Below are 24,866 nucleotides of genomic sequence, written 5' to 3' on the forward strand. Positions count from 1 at the left end.
GCTGGGCACGGTGGCTCACACCTGTATCCTCAGCACTTTGAGAGGATGAGGTGGGCAGATCACTTGAGCTCAGGAGTTTGAGACCAGCTTGGACAATGTGGCAAAACCTTGTCTCTACAAAAAATACAAAAATTAGCCAGGTGTGGTGGTGTGTGCCTGTCGTTCCAGCTACTCTGGAGGCTGAGGTGGGAGGATCACTTGAGCCCAGCAGGTCCAGGCTGCAGTAAGCTATAATTGTACCACTGCACTGCAGTCTGGGGGACAGAGTAAGACTATGTCTCAAAAAAAATAGTAATAATAAAAGAAGTAAATTACAGACCTCAGTATTCTGTGTAATTTGTGAAGTTTTACTATTTTTCAGTTTTAACTGACTGAAGAGTCCTTGCTTTAAATGGAGATCCAAGGAAAATATAGCATATGGAACCCTTGTTAAATACTTACCCACGTGTAACAGTTTAAAAATTCTTTAGAGAATACTATTAATTACAGTTATAAAAGCACAGTGGAATATAATGACTAATATGTGGAATTAATCCAGTATCTCTGAGCCATTACTGTAACTTACAATGTTAGGTACTAAGGATACAATGATGAGTAACATTTAGTCTCTGCCCTTGAAGAGTTCATAGCGTAGTGGGGGAAAAAAGAAGTTGCAAAAAAGAACAACAAAAGTGTAATAGTAAAATGTACAAAGTGCTGCATAGGCAACAACTCTTTCTGGCAAAACTTGTTAAAGCATTACAAAAGAGAACCTTACGAGTTAAGAGTTCCGTAAAACGACCACAAATGATTGACTACTATATAGATAGTGGTGTGGGGATGTGGGGATTCCATTTCTTAAGGAGACAGAAGACAAGCTGCTGAATGACATTTCGGTTCTGATGAACTGAAGTTCATTTTAGTAGACACCCATGTAGTTCAATTGATTATGGAGTGGATTGAGTTCACTCTGATATACATGAGAGGTATATATATACACACATATATAAAACCATATATATATGGTCATTCTTGGAAGCTAGAAAAATGTCAAATTAGTGGGAATTATGGCAGTGAATTCCCAATTATCCCTGTGCAGATAAGCTACCCTGTGGCACTTGGGCATGGTTCTCTCCATCCCATCTTAAAATCTGCTGACACCTCAGTTCTCCCTCTTGCCATCCAACCCATTCCTGAATCAGGCTACCAGTCCAGGAGAAGGCCTACCTCTTCCTTTATAAGTTTGCTAATATGGGCATATAGAAATTATCCTATTTTCCATTTGATTATATACACTAGTGATAACTTCCATTACCAAGAAATATTAGCATGCTGGATAGCAGCTGTTAACACATTTTCAGCAACTGGTAAACTGAGGTAGCAGCTGCTATTAGGTGTGGAAGGAAACAGAGGCCACACATATATGATGGAAAGGAGGTTACACTCAGGAAGACAGGAATTGGTCAAATGTAGTCAAAGGGTCTTCCTGCCCTATGCCGCAGCGGTATCATTTAGGTACCATAGAATGACAGCCTTCTGAGAGCCTCAGACTGCAAAAAGTTTAAAAATTGTGCATGAGTATGTGTGCTGAGGTATACATGTGTGTATGCATGTGTGTACTTGTGCTTATGTGTGTATACATATGTATGCATGAGTGTATTTGTGCATCTCTGTGTATGAATGTATGTGTACACAAGTGTGTGTGTGAGACTAGGCAGGTTGGAAAGTAAGTAGAAGACTTCTCATACTACTCATGGGCTCTGCCTCTCCCCACCCCCACATCCCCACACTTCCAACAGACAAAAACGGAAATCATGTTTTGTGACCTGAGATTGCTTTCGAAAGTTTGTAGCTCTTCGAGGACATTCCCGTGGGACCCTCATTGGTTCCCTGCAGGATGGTGGATTTTCTGTCAGCCGCCCCCCAACCCCCACCAGGTTCCTGAATCGTCCCCCTCCTGCAGCTGCAGCGCTGCAGAGGTGGGCCGGCCCGGGCAGGCTCGGCCCGTGGCGCACGCGGCCCGCGGGCTGGAGTCAGCCCGTGGTGCGGGCGGGAGGGCGGGGGCTGGGAAAGGCCATGCCTCCAGCTGCAGAGGTTGCACACAGCTGGCATGATCGCGGTCACCTGCGCGGCGCCGGTGCCCTTGCGCTCGCGTTGCCCGGCCCGCGGCCGCGGACTTTGCGGCGGGAGCGCGGCGCGGTGAAGCACCGGCGCGGAGGGCGCCCGGCGTAGGCGGCGGCGGGTGTGGGCCGAGCCGGTATTTATAGCTTCGTGACAGCAGCAGCGGCAGCGACGCCGCCGGCCCGTCTCGCCGCGCTTCCCAGCGAGGCCGCCGGCGCGCCGAGGGCTGTGCTTGACCGCGACTCCCGTGTGTAGTCGCCCCGCGCTCCGCGCGACCCTTCGGGTGAGTACGTGGGCCCGGGCGTTGGGTGAGCCTCCCCAGCCGCTCGGTCCGGCCGCAGCGGAGCCCTCCCGGCCCTGCCGCCCGCAGCCCGGCTGCCTCCTCGTCCCTGCCCGCGAGTGCGGAAGCAGCCGCGGAACCCTGGCCCGGCCCCCGAATTCCCCGGCGCCTGTGCTCCTGCCTTCCTGGGGATGGCAGCCAAAGAGGCAGGGTGAAGTGTCAAGGAAGGAGGGGGACGCGCCAGCCCTCTGGCTAAGGGCAGTGGAGACTCCCGGGCGAAAGGCTGTTGGTGGGAGCCCTCAAACTCCCGGCTCCAGGGTACAGAGATACGGTGGGAGAGCAGACCTTGAACTTTCCTTGCTTCAGCGATTCCTAGCCTAGGGACTGAGTAAAAGCCCTATTTTTCTTAATTAAATTAACAGGTTGCCGTTCGTAGGTGTTGTTCTTGGGGAAAAAAACCAAAGACTTGGGTGTTTGGGTGTTTGCTAACTTCATCGTGACTAAATAAAACTATTTTTTTATTCCTATTTTTGAAAATGCCACAGGCCCACAAGTGTATTCTACCGTCTGTGAAACAATGAAGTGTGTGTGTGTGTGGGTGTGTGTGTGAGAGAGAGAGGGGAGTAAACATCACATGCTTATCAGGAACCAAAAAGGAAAAAAACATGAGGAAAAGTATGTTGAATATAAGGATATGTATTGCCCCCTAATTATAAATGATGTATGGTCTGAAATCCAAGGAAAGACTTCTAGGAAGCTACAGGGTTTTTGTTTTGGCTTCAGAAACGAGGTCTTCCAATTTATTGAATATAAAAGTAGTTGAATCCCTGTAAACCTCATTTTTTTTGTTGTAAAGTATTGACATTTGACCATGGATATACTTTCTTTTATCCCCCCAGTCTTCGTAGTTTAAAAGTAATTATGGATTTTGACATTTTGTCTCAGGCATTTATCCCTCCTATTCCACCCTCCCTCTCATCCCTGTGATGACAAACTGGCTCTTGTCAGTTTTATCCATGCTTCTTTAAGCTGCCTTTAAAAAATACACTTTTTACATGAATTCTATTTAATTAATTAAATGTTTTTTTCTTTGGCATTGTGTTTGGAATATGGCCATGGCAATTTCTTCTCTTTCTTTTTCTTTCTTTCATGGAGTCCGGCTCTGTCGCCCAGGCTGGAGTGCAGTGCGGTGATCTCACCTCACTGCAACCTCGCCGTCCCGAGTCAAGGGATTCTCCTGCCTCAGCCTCCTGAGTAGCTGGGATTACAGGCGCACACCTCCACGCCTGGCTAATATTTGTATTTTTAGTAGAGATGGGGTTTCACCATATTGGTCAGCCTGGTCTCGAACTCCTGACCTCGTGATCGGCCCGCCTTGGCCTCCCCAAATGCGGTGATTACAGGTGTGAGCCACTGCGCCCGGCTGGCAATTCTTTATTACAAACAAATCACTGAAAAGGAGGTCTAAACATTTTTAAAGGATATAGTAGTGATTATTTTTTAACTTTATAATGTGCTAGGGCTCATAAGTATTTTGCCATTTCAATGGAAAGTTGTCTCTGTTCAGAGGACCAGTAGACCTATTTTGCTTTTGGAGTTGCTGTTTTAAAAACTTGCATTGATTAAGCAATTTGTTTACCCAAGGACTGCAGGATAGGAACAAGGGAAGAAAAATCACTTAAAGGTTGAAACAATGTGAAGAGAAAATCTAGGAAGTGATTTATAGATGTAAACCTCTAAATTAGCTAAGGTACCACAAATACTATCCTGGAATCTATCAGAACCACTTATAGTGCTTTTATTGATTGACTTAAAAGGTTGCTGTTTATTTAAAAGCCCCGTGATCTTTTGTATTAGACTAAAAGTAAGAAGTTCTAACTTTATTTCTGTTATTATTGCTATTTGTGTGTTTTTTTAAAACCTGTATTAGGCACTTGCATTATGTAAAATGGTATATATAATCTTTTCTTGCCTTTTTATCTAACAATTGAAAATAATATACTAAGACCTGTCATTACCTCAGGACTGGTCTGTGTGCGTGTGTACATATGTGTGTGTGAGACCAGGTAGGTTGGAAAGTAAGTATAAGACTTTTCATACTCCTTGTGGGCTCTGCCTCTCCCCACCCCCACATCCCCATACCACCAATAGACAAAAACAGAAATGATGTTGTGCCGCCTGAGATTGCTTTCGAAAGTTTGTAGCTCTTTGAGGACATTCTATATATTTGGTTTTTCACCTTTCTGCCATTTCTCCTTTTGCAGATTTGGATGTGTATTATCCAGAGTGTACTCTCTCTGGAATGGAGTCTTCTAGTTTTTTTTTTTTTTTTTTTTCCCTCACCCAGGCTGGTCTGTTTTCTGTTATCCATACATCTGTTTATTCATTTATTCATCCATCAGCAAATATGTATTGAAGGCCTACTAGGTGCAAGTCATCACTTAGTACTTAACTCTTACTTCGTTCCCATTGAAATTTTATTCTGTATTTTATACTTCACACAATGGTAACTAAGAGTAATAACTTTGGGGTTATATAGAGGTAGTCATACCTGTTTCTGTCAGCTGGTAGCTTTATGATCCTGGACAGATCATAACCTCTCTGAATTTCTGTTTCTTCACTGGTAAATCCAAATGGCTGGTATCAGGAATAATTAGAAAATACGTGGAAAGTGCTTTCCAAGAGCCCAACCCCTAAAAGCACTAAAAAGTGTTAATTACAAGTGCTATCTACATCTACTGCAACCCTCTTCATCTCAGGAAATGCATTTTCCATCTCAGGAAATGGTAGTTCCATTCTGGATTTTGCCTAGATCATGTCTACATCCAATGTATTAGTAAATCTTAGTAGTTATTTTTGATGTGTCCAGAACCAGAGTTGTTTAAACTGCCTTAATTTCTCTCTGCTTGGTCCAAGTTGCTGCATCTCTTTGGCAACGGCTTCGTCAGTAGCTTCCCTGCTTCTGTTCCTTGCCCTCCTTTCTTACAAAATATTTTCAATCAGGAAACAGACAGGCCCTTCTGACATATAAGTCAGATTGTGTCTCTCCTCTGCTTCCTATCCCACTCAGGGTGAAAGCCCACATAGGAGGGCTTCAGGGCCTGCTCATGATCAGATGCTACCTCCTGTACCTCATCTCTTTCGTACTCCCCTGCACCTGCTCCCCATCCAGTCATAATGCCCTCCTTGAAGATCCTTAATTTGCTGTAAACCTGCACCCAACAATAGCCTTTCCAACTTTTGTTCCCTCTATCTTGTTCCCTCTATCTGGATCACCCTTTCCCCAGATAGCTGCTGACTTCTCTCCCTTCTTTCGTGCCTGTCTTCTGATGTCACCTTATAATGAGGTCTTCAACTTCCCTCACACCTGACACTCCCTGTTAACTTTTCCTTGCTTTAATTTTCTCTGTGAACTTTCTTGAATACTGTGTTTAATTTTTATTTGTTTAATATCTGTTTCCCTCAAAGAAACTATCAGATGCAAGCAACAGGTCTTTGTCTGTTAGTTACCCTAGCACATAGGCCTGTGCCTGGCAAAAAATAGGCAAGTGGTAAATATTGAACAAATGAATGAATGAATGTTGTTATGGAGTTAACAAATCTGTACATCATCACTTTTATATGCATGATTGTGTCTTCTGCTCTGAAACCTTTGATAATTCTCTATTTTCAGTAAAATACAGACCAACACTTTTGGATAATCTTTGTTGGATTGGCTGCAAATTATCCTTAACTCTCACAGGATAATGCCAAGCACCCAGTGTTCTAGCCACACACAACTACTATACATCTCTACATCAGTCCCAGGCAGTTTCTTCTGTGCCTTTGCACAAAATAGAAGTACTGTGAATTTTTCTTTTTTATATCAGATGGCTTTATTATCAGAAACTTTCAACTAATGTAAAGGGTAAGATTTTAGAATTTGTGTCCTTGTGTGTGGGAGGCATTGCATGGAGTGTTGAAGCCAGGTGGCTTGGGTTTAAATTGTGGCTCTGATATAAATTAATTTTGTTATTTTTTTTACAAGGTACTGAACTCTAAGTCTCAGTTTCAATATTTGTGAAATGGGGACAATAATATTTTCTTCATTGGTTTGCTATGAAATTTAAGAGATGCTGGTAAAGCTCATCAGCATAGTGTCTGGTATATAGTATGTGCTCAATAAATGTTAGCCTTAGAAATATTAATTTAACACCTCGTGCTGAAATGAGAGGGAGTTGAGTGGGGGTGCATTAGTATTGTTACTGGCCAGGTCATCAATGTAGTCCTTGGTCTCCACTGCTCCTCTTCGCTTTGTTTGCCTTAGCGGAAGTTGAATGGCAGATTGCTCCACCCTCTTCTCATCTCACCTAAATAATGAGAGAGCTTCTCTTTGTGAGTGTACCACTCAGCTCATCCAATAGATACCTACTGATCACCCAATATGAGCCCAGTATTGTGCTGTGCCCTGGCAGTAAACAGCCACTTCTCTGAGGAGCTTATGATCAAGTGAGGGAGACAAACACATACACAGATAATTTCACTATAATGAGCCAGAAGCTAAGATAAAAGCTCATTATCATCTGTGGTTATAGAAATGAATTTAAAAATGGAAAGGTTTTGCAGACTATGTGCCCTGTATAACATAGTCCATTTGAACAGCCTCAAGCCCGCATTTAAATTAACAGTAGATACATCAAATGATCATACTGATTGTAAAGATGTTTTATGTGCACTACAGAGGTGAAAACAGCTTTGGTTCTCTGGATAATGTTGGGGTACCTAAGGAACAAGAAAGTAGGGCTGAGATGACTAGGCAAACATTTGCAGCCTGTGTACGAAGTCATGAAGTGAGGATAAGCAGAGGTTTAATTCAAATTATTATGTAAGGGTTTGAAATTTGGGACCCTCTAGAAGATATCACTTCAACTTCAGAATTATGAGGCAAGAATAAATTCCAGCCAGCTTAAATGATCAATAATGGGGTCCTATTTTGTTCTGCTAGTTGAAACTGTTAGTGGAAATACAGAATAAGCTGTAACTGTGATGGGAAATACCTTACTGGAAGAAACACTTCCAGCTTTTTGGTATATTAGAAAGATTAAGGGCTAGGTATAGGTCTGGATTCAAACCCTGATGTTTCCACTTGCTATGTAAATTAAACAGGCAGCAACTGCTCTGAGCCTTTGTTTTCTTTCCTGTAATGTGGCAGTGATAGTAGCATTCATGGCATTACCGCGGTAATTAAATAAAATCATGTACTAGTGCAGGAGTATTGGTCAATGCTATAGTTCTCTTTCCCTAAATAATATAAATGCTGGAGAGAAACAGCTGTCTCTGAAATTTTTTGAATGTTCTAATTTAACTTGAGCATGTGGACATCACATAGCCCACGAAGCAAGATTCTCAAGTTAAAAACAAGAAAATAAGTATGTGCTAGCCTCCAAAATGCATGTATTTAAAAAAAGAATCAAGAGTGTATGTATTGGAGTTGATCTGGCCGTCTGCAGGAAATGGTGATAAGGCCCCGGAGTCAGCCTCAGAGGCTCAGATCACAGCTCTTCTGAGAGGTGACTTTGGACCAGTTACAAAGTCCATGTGAGCCTCAATTTCCTCTCTGTAAAATGAAGTGATAGGAATGACAATGATGGTATTTCAGTAGTATTTCTAACTCCTACTGCCCTAATTGTGTGTGTTCATGATGGGAAGGGAGGTGGTGGTAGAATTCTTCACTGGCAAAAGCAGTGACAGCAACTTGTAATAACAGCTTCTTAAATAATACTCCTTTCTAGTTCTGATGGGCATATGGGAACTATTTCTTTTTTATGACTCACTGGTGACCAGTGATGAATTTTTCTTGTAATGGTGGTCTTTGGACACTTCCAAAAGTATTGTGTGAAATTGAGTTGCAAACCAACCTATTCTGGCATTCTTACACATTAAATATCATGAAAACGCGTAAAAATTCATTTTTGTTCTTCACTACTTGCTCTGCTGTCTTTGGTGTGAGAGTCACACGTTTAAGTTTCTGCTGCTATAGCAGGTGATGAGCCTCATATTGAAAAATACAAAAACAAAAACAAGACTCTTGAGATAGTCACCATTCCTAGGCGATCCAAGCTACAGCCCCTGGGGATAGATTTCAGAGTGTTCACAGAGATAACAAGTGACTTAAAATTGCTTAGAAGGCTTATGAATCCAAGGCACAGTGACTGTTTGCTTGGCTGAATTCTATTGCCAATCCTTTTGCATGTTTATATTGCTTTTGTAAAATAGTCATGACAAGTCCTCATTAACTAAGATTGTGGGTTGAATTGGCATTCATCAGCCCAGAATATTGGATTGGGACTTGGGAGCCTTGGAGACTCTCAGATCTTCCGTTGACTTACTTCAGGCATGTGGCATGGTCTTTATGATTTCAGTCATGTATAAAGTGAGAGTATTTATCAATGGATACTCCCCCCACCAAGTGTTCAGAGTTTATAAAGGATTCCTTCTCACACACACACACACGCCCACACACACACAAATTTTTTTAATGCGTTAGAAGTAGATATTACAGAGTTATTATATTTGTGTCTGGAGGAGAACATGTCTCCAGAAGACATTCAAGGGATGGCATCCCTGGGACTGGGACCTAGGCCTGTTCTCTAGGCAAGGAAAGTGCAAGGAGTTGATCTGGCTGTCTGCAGAGAATGGTGATCAGCACCTGGGGTCGGCCTCAGAGGCTCAGATCAGAGGTCTCCTGCTAGGTGACTTTGGGCAAGTCAGAAAATCTGTGTCTGCCCCAATTTCCACCCTGTAAAATGAAGTGGCAGGAATGATAATAACAGTATTTCAGGGGGTTGTTATGACAAAAATGACACAATGATACATGCAGACATCCAGCACAGAGCCTGGCATGTAAACTGCTGTAGACTTTGTAAATGACCCCCTTCTCCCTCTTCGCTTTCTGAATTCTAAACAAATTGGGAGAGAAGAAAAATGAATTGGCAGATGGCAGTCAAATTTTTGTCTGTATTATTTTTGATATCTAAGATTTAATCAGTGTTGTTGCTGAAAAACAGACACAGTTTAGTCTGAGAGCCAAATGGGCTCACGAACACCAAACACCAGAACTACATAGACATAATCATCCACTTACAAGCCCTGGTGGACCCAGACAGATCTCTTCATGTGGAAGTTACAGCTTGTGTTCTTTATGGGCAGGCTGGTTCCCAAAGAGGGAAGAGGGAGGAGCTGAGCAAGACTTTGGAGGTGGGCCTGAACATTTTCATTTTAAGATGGCTATGTACTTCCAGTGCACATATTCAGGTTAGGACCCACTACTGTAGGCATATTACATATTTTGCAGTGCCCTGTGCCTTTGGATGTGCCGTAGCCACTGCCTAGAGTGGCTTGCCTTCTATCCGTCCCTTCTTCACTAAAAAAAAAATTATGCTAATCCTCCAACCTTAAACTTGGTGATATCTTTTGTGAAATCTTCCTCTTCTCATTCACCCAATGCAAAGGATTGCCCAGTCCTTTCTGTGGGCTACTACTCTTCCGTAGACTTAGCTATTTCATGGAACTTACTCTCTATTGAAATTATTTGATAACTAGACTGTGAACATTTTAATAAAAGTTTATTCATGTATATACATTTGTCAGTGTTTAGAAGAAGATCTGAAAGTAATTACAGCAAATTCGTAAGCAGTCATAATTCTGAGGAGAGGGATTTGGACAGAGGAGAGAATATTGTTTAACTTTCATTAATATATGCTCATTTTACCTCTATATCGTTTTGATTTTGTAATAATCAAAAACAGGAGGCCAAGTATGGTGGCTCACACCTGTAGTCCCAGCACTTTGGGAACTTTAGGTGGGCAGATCATTTGAGCCCAGAAGTTCAAGACCAACATGAGGAAACCCTGTCTCTACAGAAAATACAAAAGTTAACCAGGTGTGGTGGCACATGCGTGTGGTCACAGCTACTGGAGAGGCTGAGGTGGGAGGATCGCTTGAGCCCAGGAGGTGGAGGCTGCAATGAGCCGTGGTTGTGCCACCTCTGCGTTTCCCCCTGGGAGGACCTCTACATGTCATCTTGGTCACCATCCCAATTTTGGACAGTGTTCTGCCCTCTCACATCCCCTCCTCTCCCCTTACTCTTCCATTGTTTTTCTTTCCCAAGTCTCCAAATGATCAGAGGTATGATTAGGTGTTAGGGAAGGGGCAATATTTGCTTTCCTCATTCTCAGACTTGTCTTGGAGCCATAAGTAGGAACAGGTATCATCTTTTCCAAATAACTTTTTATGGAACTCTTATAAACCTGAACTGATAAAAAGAAGGAAGAGACTACTTGTTTTCTTGCTCTAACCCTATCTATCTTTTCTTATACAGGTAAACTACGAACTGGGAGTTTTGAAGAATGGGTAAAGACTTTCGTTATTATTTCCAGCATCCCTGGTCTCGCATGATTGTGGCTTACTTGGTGATCTTCTTTAACTTCTTAATATTTGCGGAGGACCCGGTTTCTCATAGCCAAACAGAAGCCAATGTTATTGTTGTTGGAAACTGTTTTTCATTTGTTACAAATAAATACCCTAGAGGAGTTGGCTGGAGGATTTTGAAGGTGCTTCTATGGCTACTTGCCATTCTCACAGGACTAATAGCTGGCAAATTTCTGTTCCATCAGCGTTTGTTTGGTAAGTACCATGACCCATGAAATGTAGTATTGCTCATTATTTAATTTATATTTTCCAAGATACAACTTTACTGTTTCTAAATGCCAATGTAGGAGACATTTTAGTTTGTCCTCCTGCCTTAAAGTTGTTATGCGTGGTTGTAACTGGGTTCTTCAACTACTCTCGGTTAATGGTTTACTTTTCAACTACTCTCTGTTAATGGTTTACTTTTCCTACTGTCTAAGGAAAATTAGCATGAGGTAAAATTAGTACCAAACTTCATTTCAAAAAAATAGCATTCGGGGAGGTGTGGTGGCTCACGCTGGTAATCCCACCAATTTGGGTGGCCGAGGTGGGCGGATCACTTGAGGTCAGAAGTTCGAGATCAGCCTGGGCAACATGGTGAAACCTCATCTCTACTAAAAATACAAAAATTAGCCCGGTGTGGTGGTGCATGTTTGTAATCCAAGCTACTTGAGAGGCTGAGGTAGGAGGATCGCTTGAACGTGGGAGGCGTAGGTTGCAGTGAGCCAAGATTGCACCACTGCACTGCAGCCTGGGTGACAGAGCGAGACTCCATCTCAAAAAAAAAAAAAAAAAAAGCATTAGGAATAAAATGAATATATACATAATCTTTTTTTTTGAAAACTTGTTTAAAAATTTTAAATTTTTTTAAATTATACTTTTAAGTTCTAGGGTACAGGTGCACAACGTGCAAATTTGTTATATAGGTATACATGTGCCATGTTGGTTTGTTGCACCCATTGACTCAACATTTACATTAGGTATTTCTCCTAATGCTGTGCATCTCCCTGTCCCCAACCCCATGACAGGCCCTGGGGTGTGATGTTCCCCGCCATATGTCCGAGTGTTCTCATTGTTCAGTTCCCACCTATGAGTGAGAACATATGGTGTTTGGTTTTCTGTCCTTGTGATAGTTTGCTCAGAATGATCGTTTCCAGCTGCTTCCATGTCCCTGTGAAGGACATGAACTCATCCTTTTTTATGACTGCATAGTATTCCATGGTGATATATACGTAATCTTTTTTAGAGAAGATACGAACAAGAAAATAGCTCCCCCCCGTAAATAGTACCTAAGTGTGGCAGAGAGTTTATAAATCATAAAGAAAATGACTCCATATCACACCACATTTTCGTTAAATATATTTTACACATATTGTTCATTCAGGGAGTTGGAACTGTAAACTTTTACTCTCTCTCTCTCTTTTTTTTTTGAACATTGGCTTTAGGATGTTTATTTTTGAACCTATCCAACCAAAGAATAGTATATTAGTAAGGAATCTCTTGATAATGACAGAAGAAGAGACTAAATTAGTTTAAGTTAAAAAGGTAACTTACTATAAGGATGTTAGGATATTTCAGAGACCAAGGATAGAATGAAGTGACAGGGACATTGGGACATTGGGATAAATGAAACCAAGGGCTTGAAATCTGTTAGGATGCTATTTGTCTCACTTTCTCTATATTATCTGCTTTATTCTCCTTTTACACTGAAGGTGAATTTTTATTACCTAAAGAGACTGGGTTGACTTTCCTAGTCTCAAGTTTAAACTCTCAGTGGAGAGTGTGAAGTTGTCTCAGGGTGTGGTTCCCACCTCTGAACTAACCGATTTTTGCCTAGAGGTAGGTGATATTTATTCAATAAATGTTCATCGCTTATAACATGCCAGACACAATTCTAGACAGTGAATCAAGCCGGCAAGGTCTTTGCCCTCATAAAAACTTAGTTCCTACAGGAGAGAGAAAGACTAAACAAATAAATGTACACTCTGTATGCAATGGGGGAAAATAAAGTAGTTTTGAATGCTGTAGTTGGGTCAATTAGGAAGAAAATTTAGATAGAGCTTTGGACTTAGCAGTGATAAGATAAATAGGTGACTTACTGAAGGTATTTTTGGTCTAGAGGTTGGATTAGAAACCATGGCAATGTTTTAAGAAATAAATAAATAAATATCCATACACACACATACACATAGGATTATATATATATATTTTTCTGTTTATTCCTTACACTATTGCCATGTTTCTATTATATAAATATATAAAATGCGCATATTTTATATTTATTGTCTGTGCTTATATGTATAAAAGGCACACATATGTATAGATGCACATAGTTTCTAGACATTTGGTGAGAAACTAGAAGAAAGAAATGGAGAAGTGCTAAAAATGGAAGAAGGGCCAAGGGAACATTTTGTTGTTGTTGGTGGGGCAGATAGTTTTATTTGGGGGATAAGATTAATTGACCTGCTTATATTCGTGGGAGAAGGAGCTAAAGTGGAGGTAAAAAGATATAGAAGAAAGACAACATCTCTGAAGGTTTCTGTGGTCTCAGACTTAAGACACAGGTAGAAATGGTGGCTTGGAGAGGAAAAGAGGGGAGACCCTGGTTTCTCAAATATAGGCATGAGTGAGATAAAGATTGGTACTCCATTAGGTATGTTTGAGGTGGACGAACAGGAAGGTGAATATTCTTCTGTCTATTAAAGCTGATAACCTGATATCTCTTTAATCTGCTAACCTCTGTTTTACTGTGAAAAAGAAGATCTGACGATAAAGATGGAGGGGCTTGATGATGCAAGCGGTTTAAGGAAGTGGTTAAGGTTTGGAACAGTGGCCCTAGGGAGTTGGGAAGTGAACTGACTCAGAACAAATGAAAGGGTTGCTGATGATCATGAGGGTTGTTAGCCACTATAAATTTGAATGATACCAGTCTGGATTGTTGAGCAGTGTTCTTTTTGAGAGTTCAGTCATCCAGAAGAGAATTTGAGCGTGATTCATCTGGGTGGAGACTGATCAGGCTTGCTGTATTGGAAACAAAGGATGGAAAATAAATGGAGAGTTACAGGAAAAGCATTATTCATTTGACTGATAGGGGATTGTGGTTGGACGTGGAAAACAGGTGAGGGAGATGATGGTCTGGTACTGGGGGAACCCGCCCCCAATATTTTAAAGTAGGTTCTTTCTATTTTCCATAAGTGTTGGCCTGCTGAGAAATAAAGAGAGACAGTATAAAGAGAGGAATTTTACAGTTGGGATGCCAGGGGTGACATCACATATTGGTAGGACTGTGATGCCCACCTGAGTCTCAGACCAGCAAGTTTTTATTAAGGGTTTCAAAAGGGGAGGGGGTGTAAGAACAGATAGTAGGTACAAAGATCACGTGCTTCAAAGAACGAAAAGCAGAACCACTGATAAGGGCCTAACAAAGATCACATGGCAAAGGGCAAAAGCAGAACCACTGATAAAGGTCCAACAAAGATCACAGGGCAAAGGGCAAAAACAGAACCACTGATAAGGGTCTATGTTCAGCAGTGCATTGTCTTGATAAACATCTTAACAGAAAACAGGGTTCAAGAGCAGAGAACTGGTCTGACCACAAATTTACCAGGGTTGACTTTTCCCAACCCTAGTAAGCCTGAGGTTTCTGCAGGAGACCAGGGTTTATCTCAGTCCTTATTTCAACTGCACAAGACAGACATTCCCAGAGCGTCCATTTATAGACCTTCCCCCGGGAACGCATTATTTTCCCAGGGTATTAATATTAATATTCCTTGCTAGGAAAATAATTGAGCGATATGTTTCTTACTTGCACATCCATTTATAGACTCTCTGCAAGAAGAAAATATGGCTCTTTTTGCCAACCCTGCAGGCAGTCAGACCTTATGGTTGTCTTCCCTTGTTCCATAAAAATTGCTATTATTCTGTTCTTTTTCAAGGTGCACTGATTTCATATTGTTCAAACACACATGTTTTACAATCAATTTGTGCAGTTAACACAATTATCACAGTGGTCCTGAGGTGACGTATATCCTCAGCTTACAAAGATAACAGGATTAAGAGATTAAAGTAAAGACAGGCATAAGAAATTATAAAAGTATTATTTGAGAAATGATAAATGTCCATATTAAGATGAAAAACAATTTATGTTCCTCTGCCACGGCTCCAACCGGTTCCTCTGTTCAGGGTCCCTGACTTCCCATAACATTCTGGGAGGAGTGGGCAGGGGCCTGAAGATTTGGATGAGGCTCAACAGGTGAGATGGGAGTAAGAAAAAGGAAAGAATTGGTGGGTGTGGTCACATGACATGTTGTAACAGAAGTAAACCATTCTTCAGTAGTGATTCCCAAGTAGGGTGTGGTCTTTAGAGAGTGAGTCCTAAAGTAGAGTGGAGAGATGGGTCATTGACACAGAGAATATTTAGGAACTCAATGTTAGTTGGATCATCCACCAAACATTAAACAAGCATCATGTCCTGCATAGTAATTATATGGATAGAAGAGGATAAAGGTGGATAGTGAATGGAAGTGGGTCATTTTCCAAAAATGGATAGAGAGTGCTGGGGAGACAAAACAAAAGATACCTGTTACAAGCAATGGCTGGATGTCTTTGGATTCCATTCGAGAAAATTTTCTCAGCGTAGGAAGCTAAGGCAAATTTAGACCAAAATATCTAGTTTGGAGAAAAGTCATCTGCCTGTATTGAAGATTGAGAATCACACCATTAAGCTAATGGTGTGAATTATAAACAGGACATTTGGTTTTGTAATCACTACATTTTGTTAAATTATTCTGTTGCAAACTTTTATCTCTTATACTAAAATCACATTTCAGTTATGGCTTACATTTTAATTCTCCTGGTGATATAAGTAATCAGCCCTGAAAAAGCACTTTTGATTTCAAGTGGTTTATTGAGTACAAATTATTTTAAAATAATGGAAGTGAGTTGTATTTTTTTTTTTTTTTTACTTACAGTAGGAAAGATTATATGATGTACTCAGCTTGATTTCTTCTATTTGGCAATTTCCTTCTCCTTTTTCTCTTACTAAAAAACCTATGAAATTTTATGGAATATTAGAGAAGGAATCATAACCTTCTGTAAATGGTGAGGACTCTTGATTTAATTTCCTGATGAACTCCAAACTTGTCCCCTCTCATTCTCTGATCAAATTTCATAATAAACTTTGAACTTGTCTTCTTCTTCTGTCTCTGCTCATGGCAATTGATTCTTCCTTACTTCATGAACTATTAATCATTTCCTCCTAATGGTTATCTGCTCCTCTTGTTCATTATGGATTTTGCTAGTGGAATTATTTTTTCCATATTGCTAAATGGCTTCTGTCACTCTTCTGTGGTGAGTAGGTCTTTGCAAACCTATCCCCAAAGACTGAGGAAGCTGAGAGGCTGAAGAAAGAGGCTGGCATATCCATTTTCACAGGAAACAACACTTAATAGGGACTTATTAACAGAAGCCATATCTCGGTACCTGTGAGGTGACGTATCCTTGCCCTGTTATTCTCCAGACCCAGGGCTTATACACCACAGAGAATTTGCTTAAGGGAAGGATTCATGGTAAGTAAAAATCTTAGAGGCCTTCCCAGAACTAGGGTTGATCAGAAGTCAACATGATGGATTAGCATTTAAGATGGAGTTACTTTGACCTGCAGAACCACCAACAGAATACAATCTAAACTCCTTTGATTGATACTCGAAGCTGTTTATGATCTACTCCTTCCTCACTCCAAACCTGATTTTTCACATTCCACATATTGCAGGGAAATATTTGCTGGTTCTCAAACTTGCCATGTTATCTCATGTCCCAGTGTTTTTTGCCTATGTACTCTTCCATGCCCGTTATGCTCCTCTCTGCTTTGTCACCTTGGCAAGTTTTCCATTTTCCTTCAAATCTCAGTTCCAGCATTATCTCCTCTGTGGCACTTTCTCTGACTCCCTCCTGTAAGACTTCAGTTGTCTTCTCTTCAGCTCCCACTTGTGACTACTTGTACCAAAGAGTCACAACCATGCAATGATATGGAAAAGAATTAAAAATTTAATGCAAACATAGATGTTCTTATTGGCTTGGTATATGACAAATGTTTCTGCCCTGGTTCTCAAATAATTAGCATTTATTCATAATTCATTTTTAAAAGGACATATTTAACAATTTGTACATGCAAGCTTCTGATAGGTGATGATGATGATGAGGATGATGTTGTATGTATGTTGGAAGGGGTGGGATTGCTAATGACAAGCACAGAAATTTTTGTTACAGAAATATTGGAATGGCTTACAAAAATGATTAGAATCATTTCTTGAAATCAACTCAACAGCTTTTTAATATAATTCTCTAATAAAATGCCAAATACAAATATTATATAGAATGCCACTATCCCTTTCTTTTAATCAACTTGTAAGTCTTCCTTCATTTATTTTGTTATAGGAAGTCTCTTCTTAGTAGAATCCAGAAGAACAATAAGTATTCCCAATTTAAGGGATGTGTGAGAAAGAGCAAATTATTCTGTGAGCACATGATTTAATATACTTCATTGGTTATAAATTTAATTTTTCTGTGAGACATAAATATTAGGTTTTTGTTACTCTTTAGGTAGTAACATAATTCAGGAGCAATTCTGAAATCAGAATTGATAAGTTTATAATTTTTGTTAGTTTAAAACAGAATCTTTAGGTATTATATGAGGATTTATAAAAGTTAGGTTCCATTGGAATGTCAGTTTATACTCTTCCAGTACCTCTCTCTTTCATTTGCTTGGATGATTCCAATTTTTTTTTTTTAATGTGTTTTAATAATGCATCCTAGCTTTTTAGGGGATTATACTTTAGAGATATCCATGAATAGAGAGATCCAAAATTATTATGCTGACAATTAGGACCTATCTACAAGGAGAATTTAATTTCTTGAGCTTATTCAAGAAATAATTTTTATTGCAAAAAGGAATTTAAATTATTTACAACATATATGCATAATACAGTAGAAGTAGAAAATCAGGACCACAGAAAAGGCAGAAACAAATTTGTTTTGATTTCATGAATTTCAAAACCTTACTTGATTTTGAGCTTCCTCAGAGCTGGGCACAAGGGGAAACTACATCACTGTGGTTATCAGCAGTGATGAAAATTGTAAGCTCCACAGAGGTATTTTTCTTTGCACCTAGTTGTAGAACTTCCTTGTCATAGATTTTGGTAAAGCTTTTCTTTTGTCTTGTGCTTGGAGATGTTGAATGGTGAAGTGGCAAATGCAGAAATGGATTTCATATTCTTGTGTCTTAAAGCAAACGTTCATCAAAGTGTAGAGTATAACATTTAATCAGCTGGGCACGGTGGCTCATGCCTGTAATCCCAGCACTTTTGGGAGGCCGAGATGGGTGGATTATGAGGTCAAGAGATCGAGACCATTCTGGCCAACATGGTGAAACTCTGTCTCTACTAAGAATACAAAAATTAGCTGGGCATGGTGGCGCACACCCGTAGTCCCAGCTACTTGGGAGGCTGAGGCAGGAGAATCGCTTGAACCCAGGAGGCAGAGGTTGCAGTGAGCCGAGATTGTGCCATTGCACTCCAGCCTGGCACGGAGTGAGATTCCATCTCAAAAACAAACAAACAAAAAAATTTAATCATGAAAGCAAGTCTGTGATGCTTTATTTCATGAAAACATTTCTATGAAGGGCAAAGTGATAAGGGTTCAAGTTACTTTGATTGAATAGCTTTATCTGAGGATGGATTTTAGAACGTCAAGACTGTAATAATGTATTTCTCAGACAAACTCCTTTCCTGTTATTTATCTTCTCTCTTTTACTTTTGTTTTCCAACATGTGCAGAGATCCTTTATTAGTTGCCATTTTCTTTTTAACACTGACCTTTTAACACATTGTCAGATGACCTCCACCATAAGGAGCTGTCAGTCTCTCAACAAGAATGATGTTCTTTGTATTCATTGAAGGTATTACTTAGCTGGAACTGGAGTGATTGGAAGGCAGGCCACCTCAGAATGAGGTGGTAGGTGTAGCATCTGAAAACGATTCGAAGCCTGTTAATACTGCATAGTTCCTTTTCCAAACATGTATTTGCTTGTAAAATTGTTTCATTAATGTATGATTTCACAGCTATACCCATACCCGAAACTGGTGAGTGAGAGATTATGTTGATCTTGCTTACCTTTTAATCTTCAGTGCCTAAAACAATGCCTGGCACAGTAGCATTCAATACATTTGATTAAGTAAATTAATGTTTCTTCATCCTTTACATGTTGTCTTTGCCAGTGTTGCCTTTTTTTTTTTTTTTTTAAAGTGTCTTACTCTGTTGCCAGGCTGGAGTCCAGTGGCACGATCTTGGCTCACTGCAACCTCTGCTTCCCAGGTTCAAGCTGTTCTCCTGCCTCAGCCTCCCGAGTAGCTGGGATTACAGGCGCCTGCTACCATGCCCAGCTAGTTTTTGTATTTATAGTAGAGACAGGGTATCACCATATTGGCCAGGATGGTCTCAATCTACTGACCTCGTGATCTGCCCATCTTGGCCTCCCAAAGTGCTGGGATTACAGGCGTGAGCCACCACACCCGGCCCAGTATTGCCTTTTTATTGTAAGATATAGAAAGGTACTTATTTGTTCATACATAAAATATAAGACATAGTCTCTGATTTCAAGGAATTTAAAATCTGGTTAAAAAGACAGGATACATATGCATCAAAAATCAAATACTGTGATGATACAAGAAAATGTGTGTCGAGTATCAAATGAATAGTATGGACTGTGAGTGCTGTGGGAATTTAGGAGAGAGGATCATAGTGGGCCAGGACAGGGAAAGAAAGCTTTGTTGCCCATGTGGGACCTAAATTGAGTCTCAAGTGTGAGTGGGATTAAAATAGTCAGATATGATGAAAGGTATTCATTACAGATTTCAGGTCCTGGGGTAGATAGTGTGAGCGAAGATGGAGACAACTCAGCTGTTTTTTGGAGTTGGGGGAAAAGCTGAAGAATTCGTGCTCATTTTGACTGAGAACAATTTATGTTAGGAAAGAGGTGTTGCAATGAAAAGGTAGGTTGGGCCAAAATTCTTTGGTCTTTAAATGCCAGTCTTCTATCTTTAGACTTTATCTCTTCCATTATGGTCTTTAAGTCAAGGAAAATATTTGAATAATGTGTGAGATGGTGACAAGATTAATCTTGAAGCAGAATTTAAGGGGAATTGGAAAAGGAGAGATTCAGGGAGTAAAAAGGAAGTAAGAAGGTATTTTAGGGGCTGCCTGCAATAATTCTGGCTTAAGTTTGTTCAGACCAGTCTAAAATAAGGGGTGGAGCAAAGGCAAGCAGATGGGGGTACGTGAGGCCACGTGAAACTTCCACAACTGATGGGATATGAGTAAGCAAGAGTGAGAGTGAAATGAAAGGTAACTAGGAAGATTAGGCTGGGAGACTGGAGGACTGATTATCCTACCGGAAAAAAAAAAAAAAAGTCCATAGGAGAATCCGGTTAGAGAAGATGATAATGAGTTAAGGAAGTGATGGCTGTAGGTCATGAGCACGTAAGTGATGGCCCATTTACCTTGAACAGTTCACAGAACAGCAAAGGTGTGTGTTATTAAGCTAGTGCAGGCAGACTATTTTATTATTTATTTATTTATTTATTTTTTCTGAACCTTGCTCTGTCACCAGGCTGGAGTGCAGTGGCACGATCTCAGCTCATTGTAACCTCCACCTCTCGGGTTCAAGCGATTCTCCTGCCTCAGCCTCCTGAGTAGCTGGGATTACAGGCGTGTGCCACCACACCTGACTAATTTTTGTATTTTCAGTAGAGATGGGGTTTCACTATGTTGGCCAGGCTGGTCTCCAACTCCTGACCTCAGGTGATCCACCCGCCTCGGCGTCCCAAAGTGCTGGGATTACAGGTGTGAGCCACCGCTCCGGGCCCAGGCCTACCACTTCTTATCCAAAACGCTGAGGGCAGATGTGTTTCAGAATTTAGAGCATTTGCCTTTATTTAAGGTCACCCTGCTAAATACCCCATCATCAGACATACTAATATTTCTGTATATATGTATACATATTTACATTAAGTTGGATAAATAAAGACCATAGACAGACTCAAGTAAGTTCAAGTTAGGTTTTGCTACTAAATGGATTCAGGTTTGGTCAGGTTTTGCGAATAAATCAGTTACAAAAATCAGAGTCTCTTGGATCTCGGAATTGTGGAAACTGAATTATGGACCTGTACTTGACTATGATAAGCGTTTCTTTTTTTCTTTTTTTTTTTTTGTTGAGATGGAGTTTCACTCTTGTTGCTCAGGCTGGAGTGCAATGGTGTGATCTTGGCTCACTGCAACCTCTGCCTACCAGGTTCAAGTGATTCTCCTACCTCAGCCTCCCTGATAAGCCTCCCTGATATATGAAATATATACATCTTTGCTTACCCCAAGATAGCCAGCTGCATAAAAATCATGATTTTTTAAAATGCTGTAGTTAAAAAAAGAGAATAATTTCATAACTAAATGGCTACAATAGATGAATACTTGCTGAAGATGTACTTTTCTTATGTTTATATTATGCAAATCATTAAGGGGTTTGCTATTTTCTATGTACCTATGTCTGTTTTAGTTTGAAACAGGAAGTCTGGGGACCAAAGCATTCTCAATATATCCAGAGATTTGAGACGACAAATTCTAGTTTGTGTATTTCATTTTACTGTAACAAAAAGGATGTCTCCCATACAATACCAAGTAACTCAACAATATTTTGTCATAATGAATTTAATACAGTGAAATGCCTATTTGTCTTCTATTTTCTTAGCTTTAAGCTTAGTTTGAATTTTTTTTTTGGTATGTTGAACTGCACATATGATTTTATCATTTCAAAATAGAAAAGATTCAAAGATTCTGAAAAGCATAGTCAGGGTAGTCATGGTGATACAGGAATATCAAAACATGAATAATTAGATATTTAGGAATAAAAAACTATTATTTTAATACAATGATATGGGTATGGTTTGACTTCCTTTGTGTTAATTTGAGATCTGAATAACTGAATAGTATAAATAACCAACAAGTTATCATGGTCGTTGAGAGTATATTAAAACTGTATTTATGACTACTCAGGGCAAATGTCAACAACTGATTATTTTAAGAATTGTATTATCAGAGTGCTAAGGACTTTTTTGGGGAAATTATATGAACAGACACTGTCTATATAGCCAAATGCCATTTAGAATATCTATAGTTTTAAGCTTTGCCCCCTCAAAATGTTATATTTGATACTCATGACAAATATTTAATGTTGTGTCACCATCTTCATTCTCAACCAGTCTGCGCTGAGTGCTGGAATAATACTTCTTCTAGGTGCTTGAATTGTCAACAACCAGTCCTTTTTCACAGAGTAAGTAATTTTAGAGCCCAAAGTGACCAACAGAATTTAAGTTAGAGAAAAATGTTATTTCAAAGTTTGGAGTGACCTTCTGGCATAAGGAATTTAAAAAAGCAGTTCCTCATGTCTATCACTATGAAACAGTCCCTCATATCCCATCACAATCCTCCTCCTCCCTCTCCAAACCACTCCTGTCAACTATAAATTAGTTTGCATTGTCTAGAATTTTATATAAATGAAAACATAACAGTATATACTCTTTTTTGTCTGGCTTCTTTCATTCAGCATAATTTTGAAATTCATTCCTGTTTTATGTATCAATACTTCATTCCTTTTTGTTTCTGACTGGTATTGTGTGAATATGTCAAAATTTGTTTACCCATAATATCTGTTGATAGACATTTCTATTTTTATTCCAGTTTTTTATATTACAAATAAAACTGCTATGAACACTCATAAAAAAAATAAAATAAAAAAACAGTTCCTTAAAAAGACGTGAGATAGATTAGGAAACGTAAACTGGAAAATTATTGATATTCGATGTTTTTTTTTTTTTTTTCTTTTTTTTTTTTTTTTGAGACGGAGTCTCGCTTTGTCGCCCAGGCTGGAGTGCAGTGGCGTGATCTCGGCTCACTGCAAGCTCCGCCTCCCGGGTTCACGCCATTCTCCTGCCTCAGCCTCCCGAGTAGCTGGGACTACAGGCGCCCACAACCGTGCCCGGCTAATTTTTTGTATTTTTAGTAGAGACGGGGTTTCACCGTGGTCTCGATCTCCTGACCTTGTGATCCGCCCGCCTCGGCCTCCCAAAGTGCTGGGATTACAGGCGTGAGCCACCGCGCCCGGCGATATTCGATGTTTTAAAAAATCCCCAGGTAGGCCCTTCTTCAGAGGGAGATTTGGTGTGTTTCAGCTACTGAACTTTGTAGCCCTTTTCAAAAAGCTAATCTTGTTACTTTATGTTCCTGTTATGTTCTCTCTCCTACAGCAGTGAAGGAAGGTGAGGCTGGAAGTCCCAAGTACATGGCCATTTCCTCCCACACCTGCTTATTAGGTGCTTTCATTAGTTTGCACTGCAGTCAGTTGCACATCCATTAGCGCTAAAGGGCAATGAGCTGCAGCTTTCAGTGTGATAGAATCATCTGGCTGCTCTAGTTCCCCTAGGACAGAGGATACAAACACTGTAAAAGGATACCTCAAGGACTTTAACTTAGGTTAGAGCATTATAATTAAGCAATTACGAACCAGGGTAGCTTTCTAGGTACTTTTTTTTTTTCTTTTCTTTTTTTATTGTACTTGATACAAATGAGTAATTCAGGGGCCAAGGGACTCTTTTCTTACCAGGTCCAATCATTGCCTCCATGTCCTTTTCTTATTTCCCACCTATGGGAGGTAATAGTAGAAGTTTCTCACAAAGGGGGCTGTCACATGGAATTAGAGAAGGCAGACTCATACATACATGGTGCAGAGGGAAACCACTTCACTCTTAGTGAGATGTAACCAGCCAGGGTGGAATTTGACAGCTGGCTAAATAACATACCGTAAAATTGAAAATGAAAAGTGCTTGATTACTTGATTCATTTAAAACCATGTTGGTAGAGGTCTTAGTTTGCTTATTTTTCAAGTAATCGGGTAATCAGTCCTGGCTGGGTGAGTAGTGTGATTTGAGAGGATGCTGCCAGAATTTTCCCCTGATTTGTTTCCTTTTATCTTTTACTAGTTCCTACAACTAGAATCATTTCTTGAAGATATTTTCACCGGGTTTAAAATATTATGCTACTTGAGAGGTGTGATGAACTAACAAGGATGTTGACAATCCCATCATTGAGAGATCTGTACCCAAAGGATAAATAAGTGGTGGCAGGTGGGAGGAAGTAGGCCAATGTGCTGATATGGTAACTATGTTGCTGTTCAGGGTTCTGGATAGAAGTGGGGTCAAAGAAAAGCTGTTAGAAGATTTAGGGATGGATATGCAGAGGGTCAGACTGGAATAAGGGGCTTCTCCAAAGACAGGCTTTAGTTGTTTTACAGTGGTGGCCTTGACACTGTATATCTGATTTTGAGTATCACAGGTGGTCCAAGCAGTCCTATTGTTTTTAATCTGTATTCCTATCTTGGCTGTGACCCAGAGTTATTGTTGATGGGTAAATAGAAATGTACAGGGTTGATCTGCCTGCCTCCAAGGTCATAACAGTAGCCAGCAGTAAAATTGGAACATAAACTGAAGCCTCCTGATTCCCAGACAGGCGCCTTTTCAGGCATCCCAGATGGCGAATTGGCAGCTGGTGTGCCTTGTCTGCCTTAAGACCGGATTGTGCTAGGCCATTCCCTACAGTTTTGCTCTGCATTGCCTGTGTTCTGGCATCTTTTTCTGGCACCGCCTCCTGCTTGACCAGCTCTCTCTTTTAGTTAAAGAAAGTCATTTAGTTGCCCCCACAAGAAGTTCTGTAGTTTTAGGACAAAGTCTATCATTGCTGTGGATCCTGGAGAAACTCAGTACAGTGCTTCCAGTCCTTGTGGCCATCAGTAACCTAACATTCTTGGATGGACTATACTTTTTCCCTTTAATTTTAGAGGAGTGAAATCCAGATATTCTTAGGCTACTCCATGCTTGTTATGATACTTTGTGTGTCCTTGAGGATGTGGCCATTGAAATGGACAGACTAGCTAAGAGTAA

At 40.2% G+C, this 24,866-nt stretch overlaps 1 protein-coding gene across 3 annotated transcripts in view; it reads left to right on the forward strand.

Moving 5' to 3' along the window:
• Positions 1-2,236: 2,236 nt before the first annotated feature.
• The window catches only part of TMEM117 (transmembrane protein 117), a 563,388-nt gene continuing 540,758 nt past the window's right edge, over positions 2,237-24,866 (forward strand). For 2 of the 3 annotated variants that reach the window (XM_050749383.1, XM_050749385.1), the window contains exons 1-2: positions 2,237-2,383; positions 10,740-11,044. In XM_050749383.1, the coding sequence (XP_050605340.1) occupies positions 10,768-11,044 (277 nt within the window). In that variant the 5' untranslated portion in view covers positions 2,237-2,383; positions 10,740-10,767. The remainder of the gene's footprint in view (positions 2,384-10,739; positions 11,045-24,866) is intronic. The other variant, XM_050749384.1, reaches the window with a different exon arrangement.

This window comes from Macaca thibetana, chromosome 11 (assembly GCF_024542745.1).
Source record: "Macaca thibetana thibetana isolate TM-01 chromosome 11, ASM2454274v1, whole genome shotgun sequence".
Taxonomy (NCBI): domain Eukaryota; kingdom Metazoa; phylum Chordata; class Mammalia; order Primates; family Cercopithecidae; genus Macaca; species Macaca thibetana.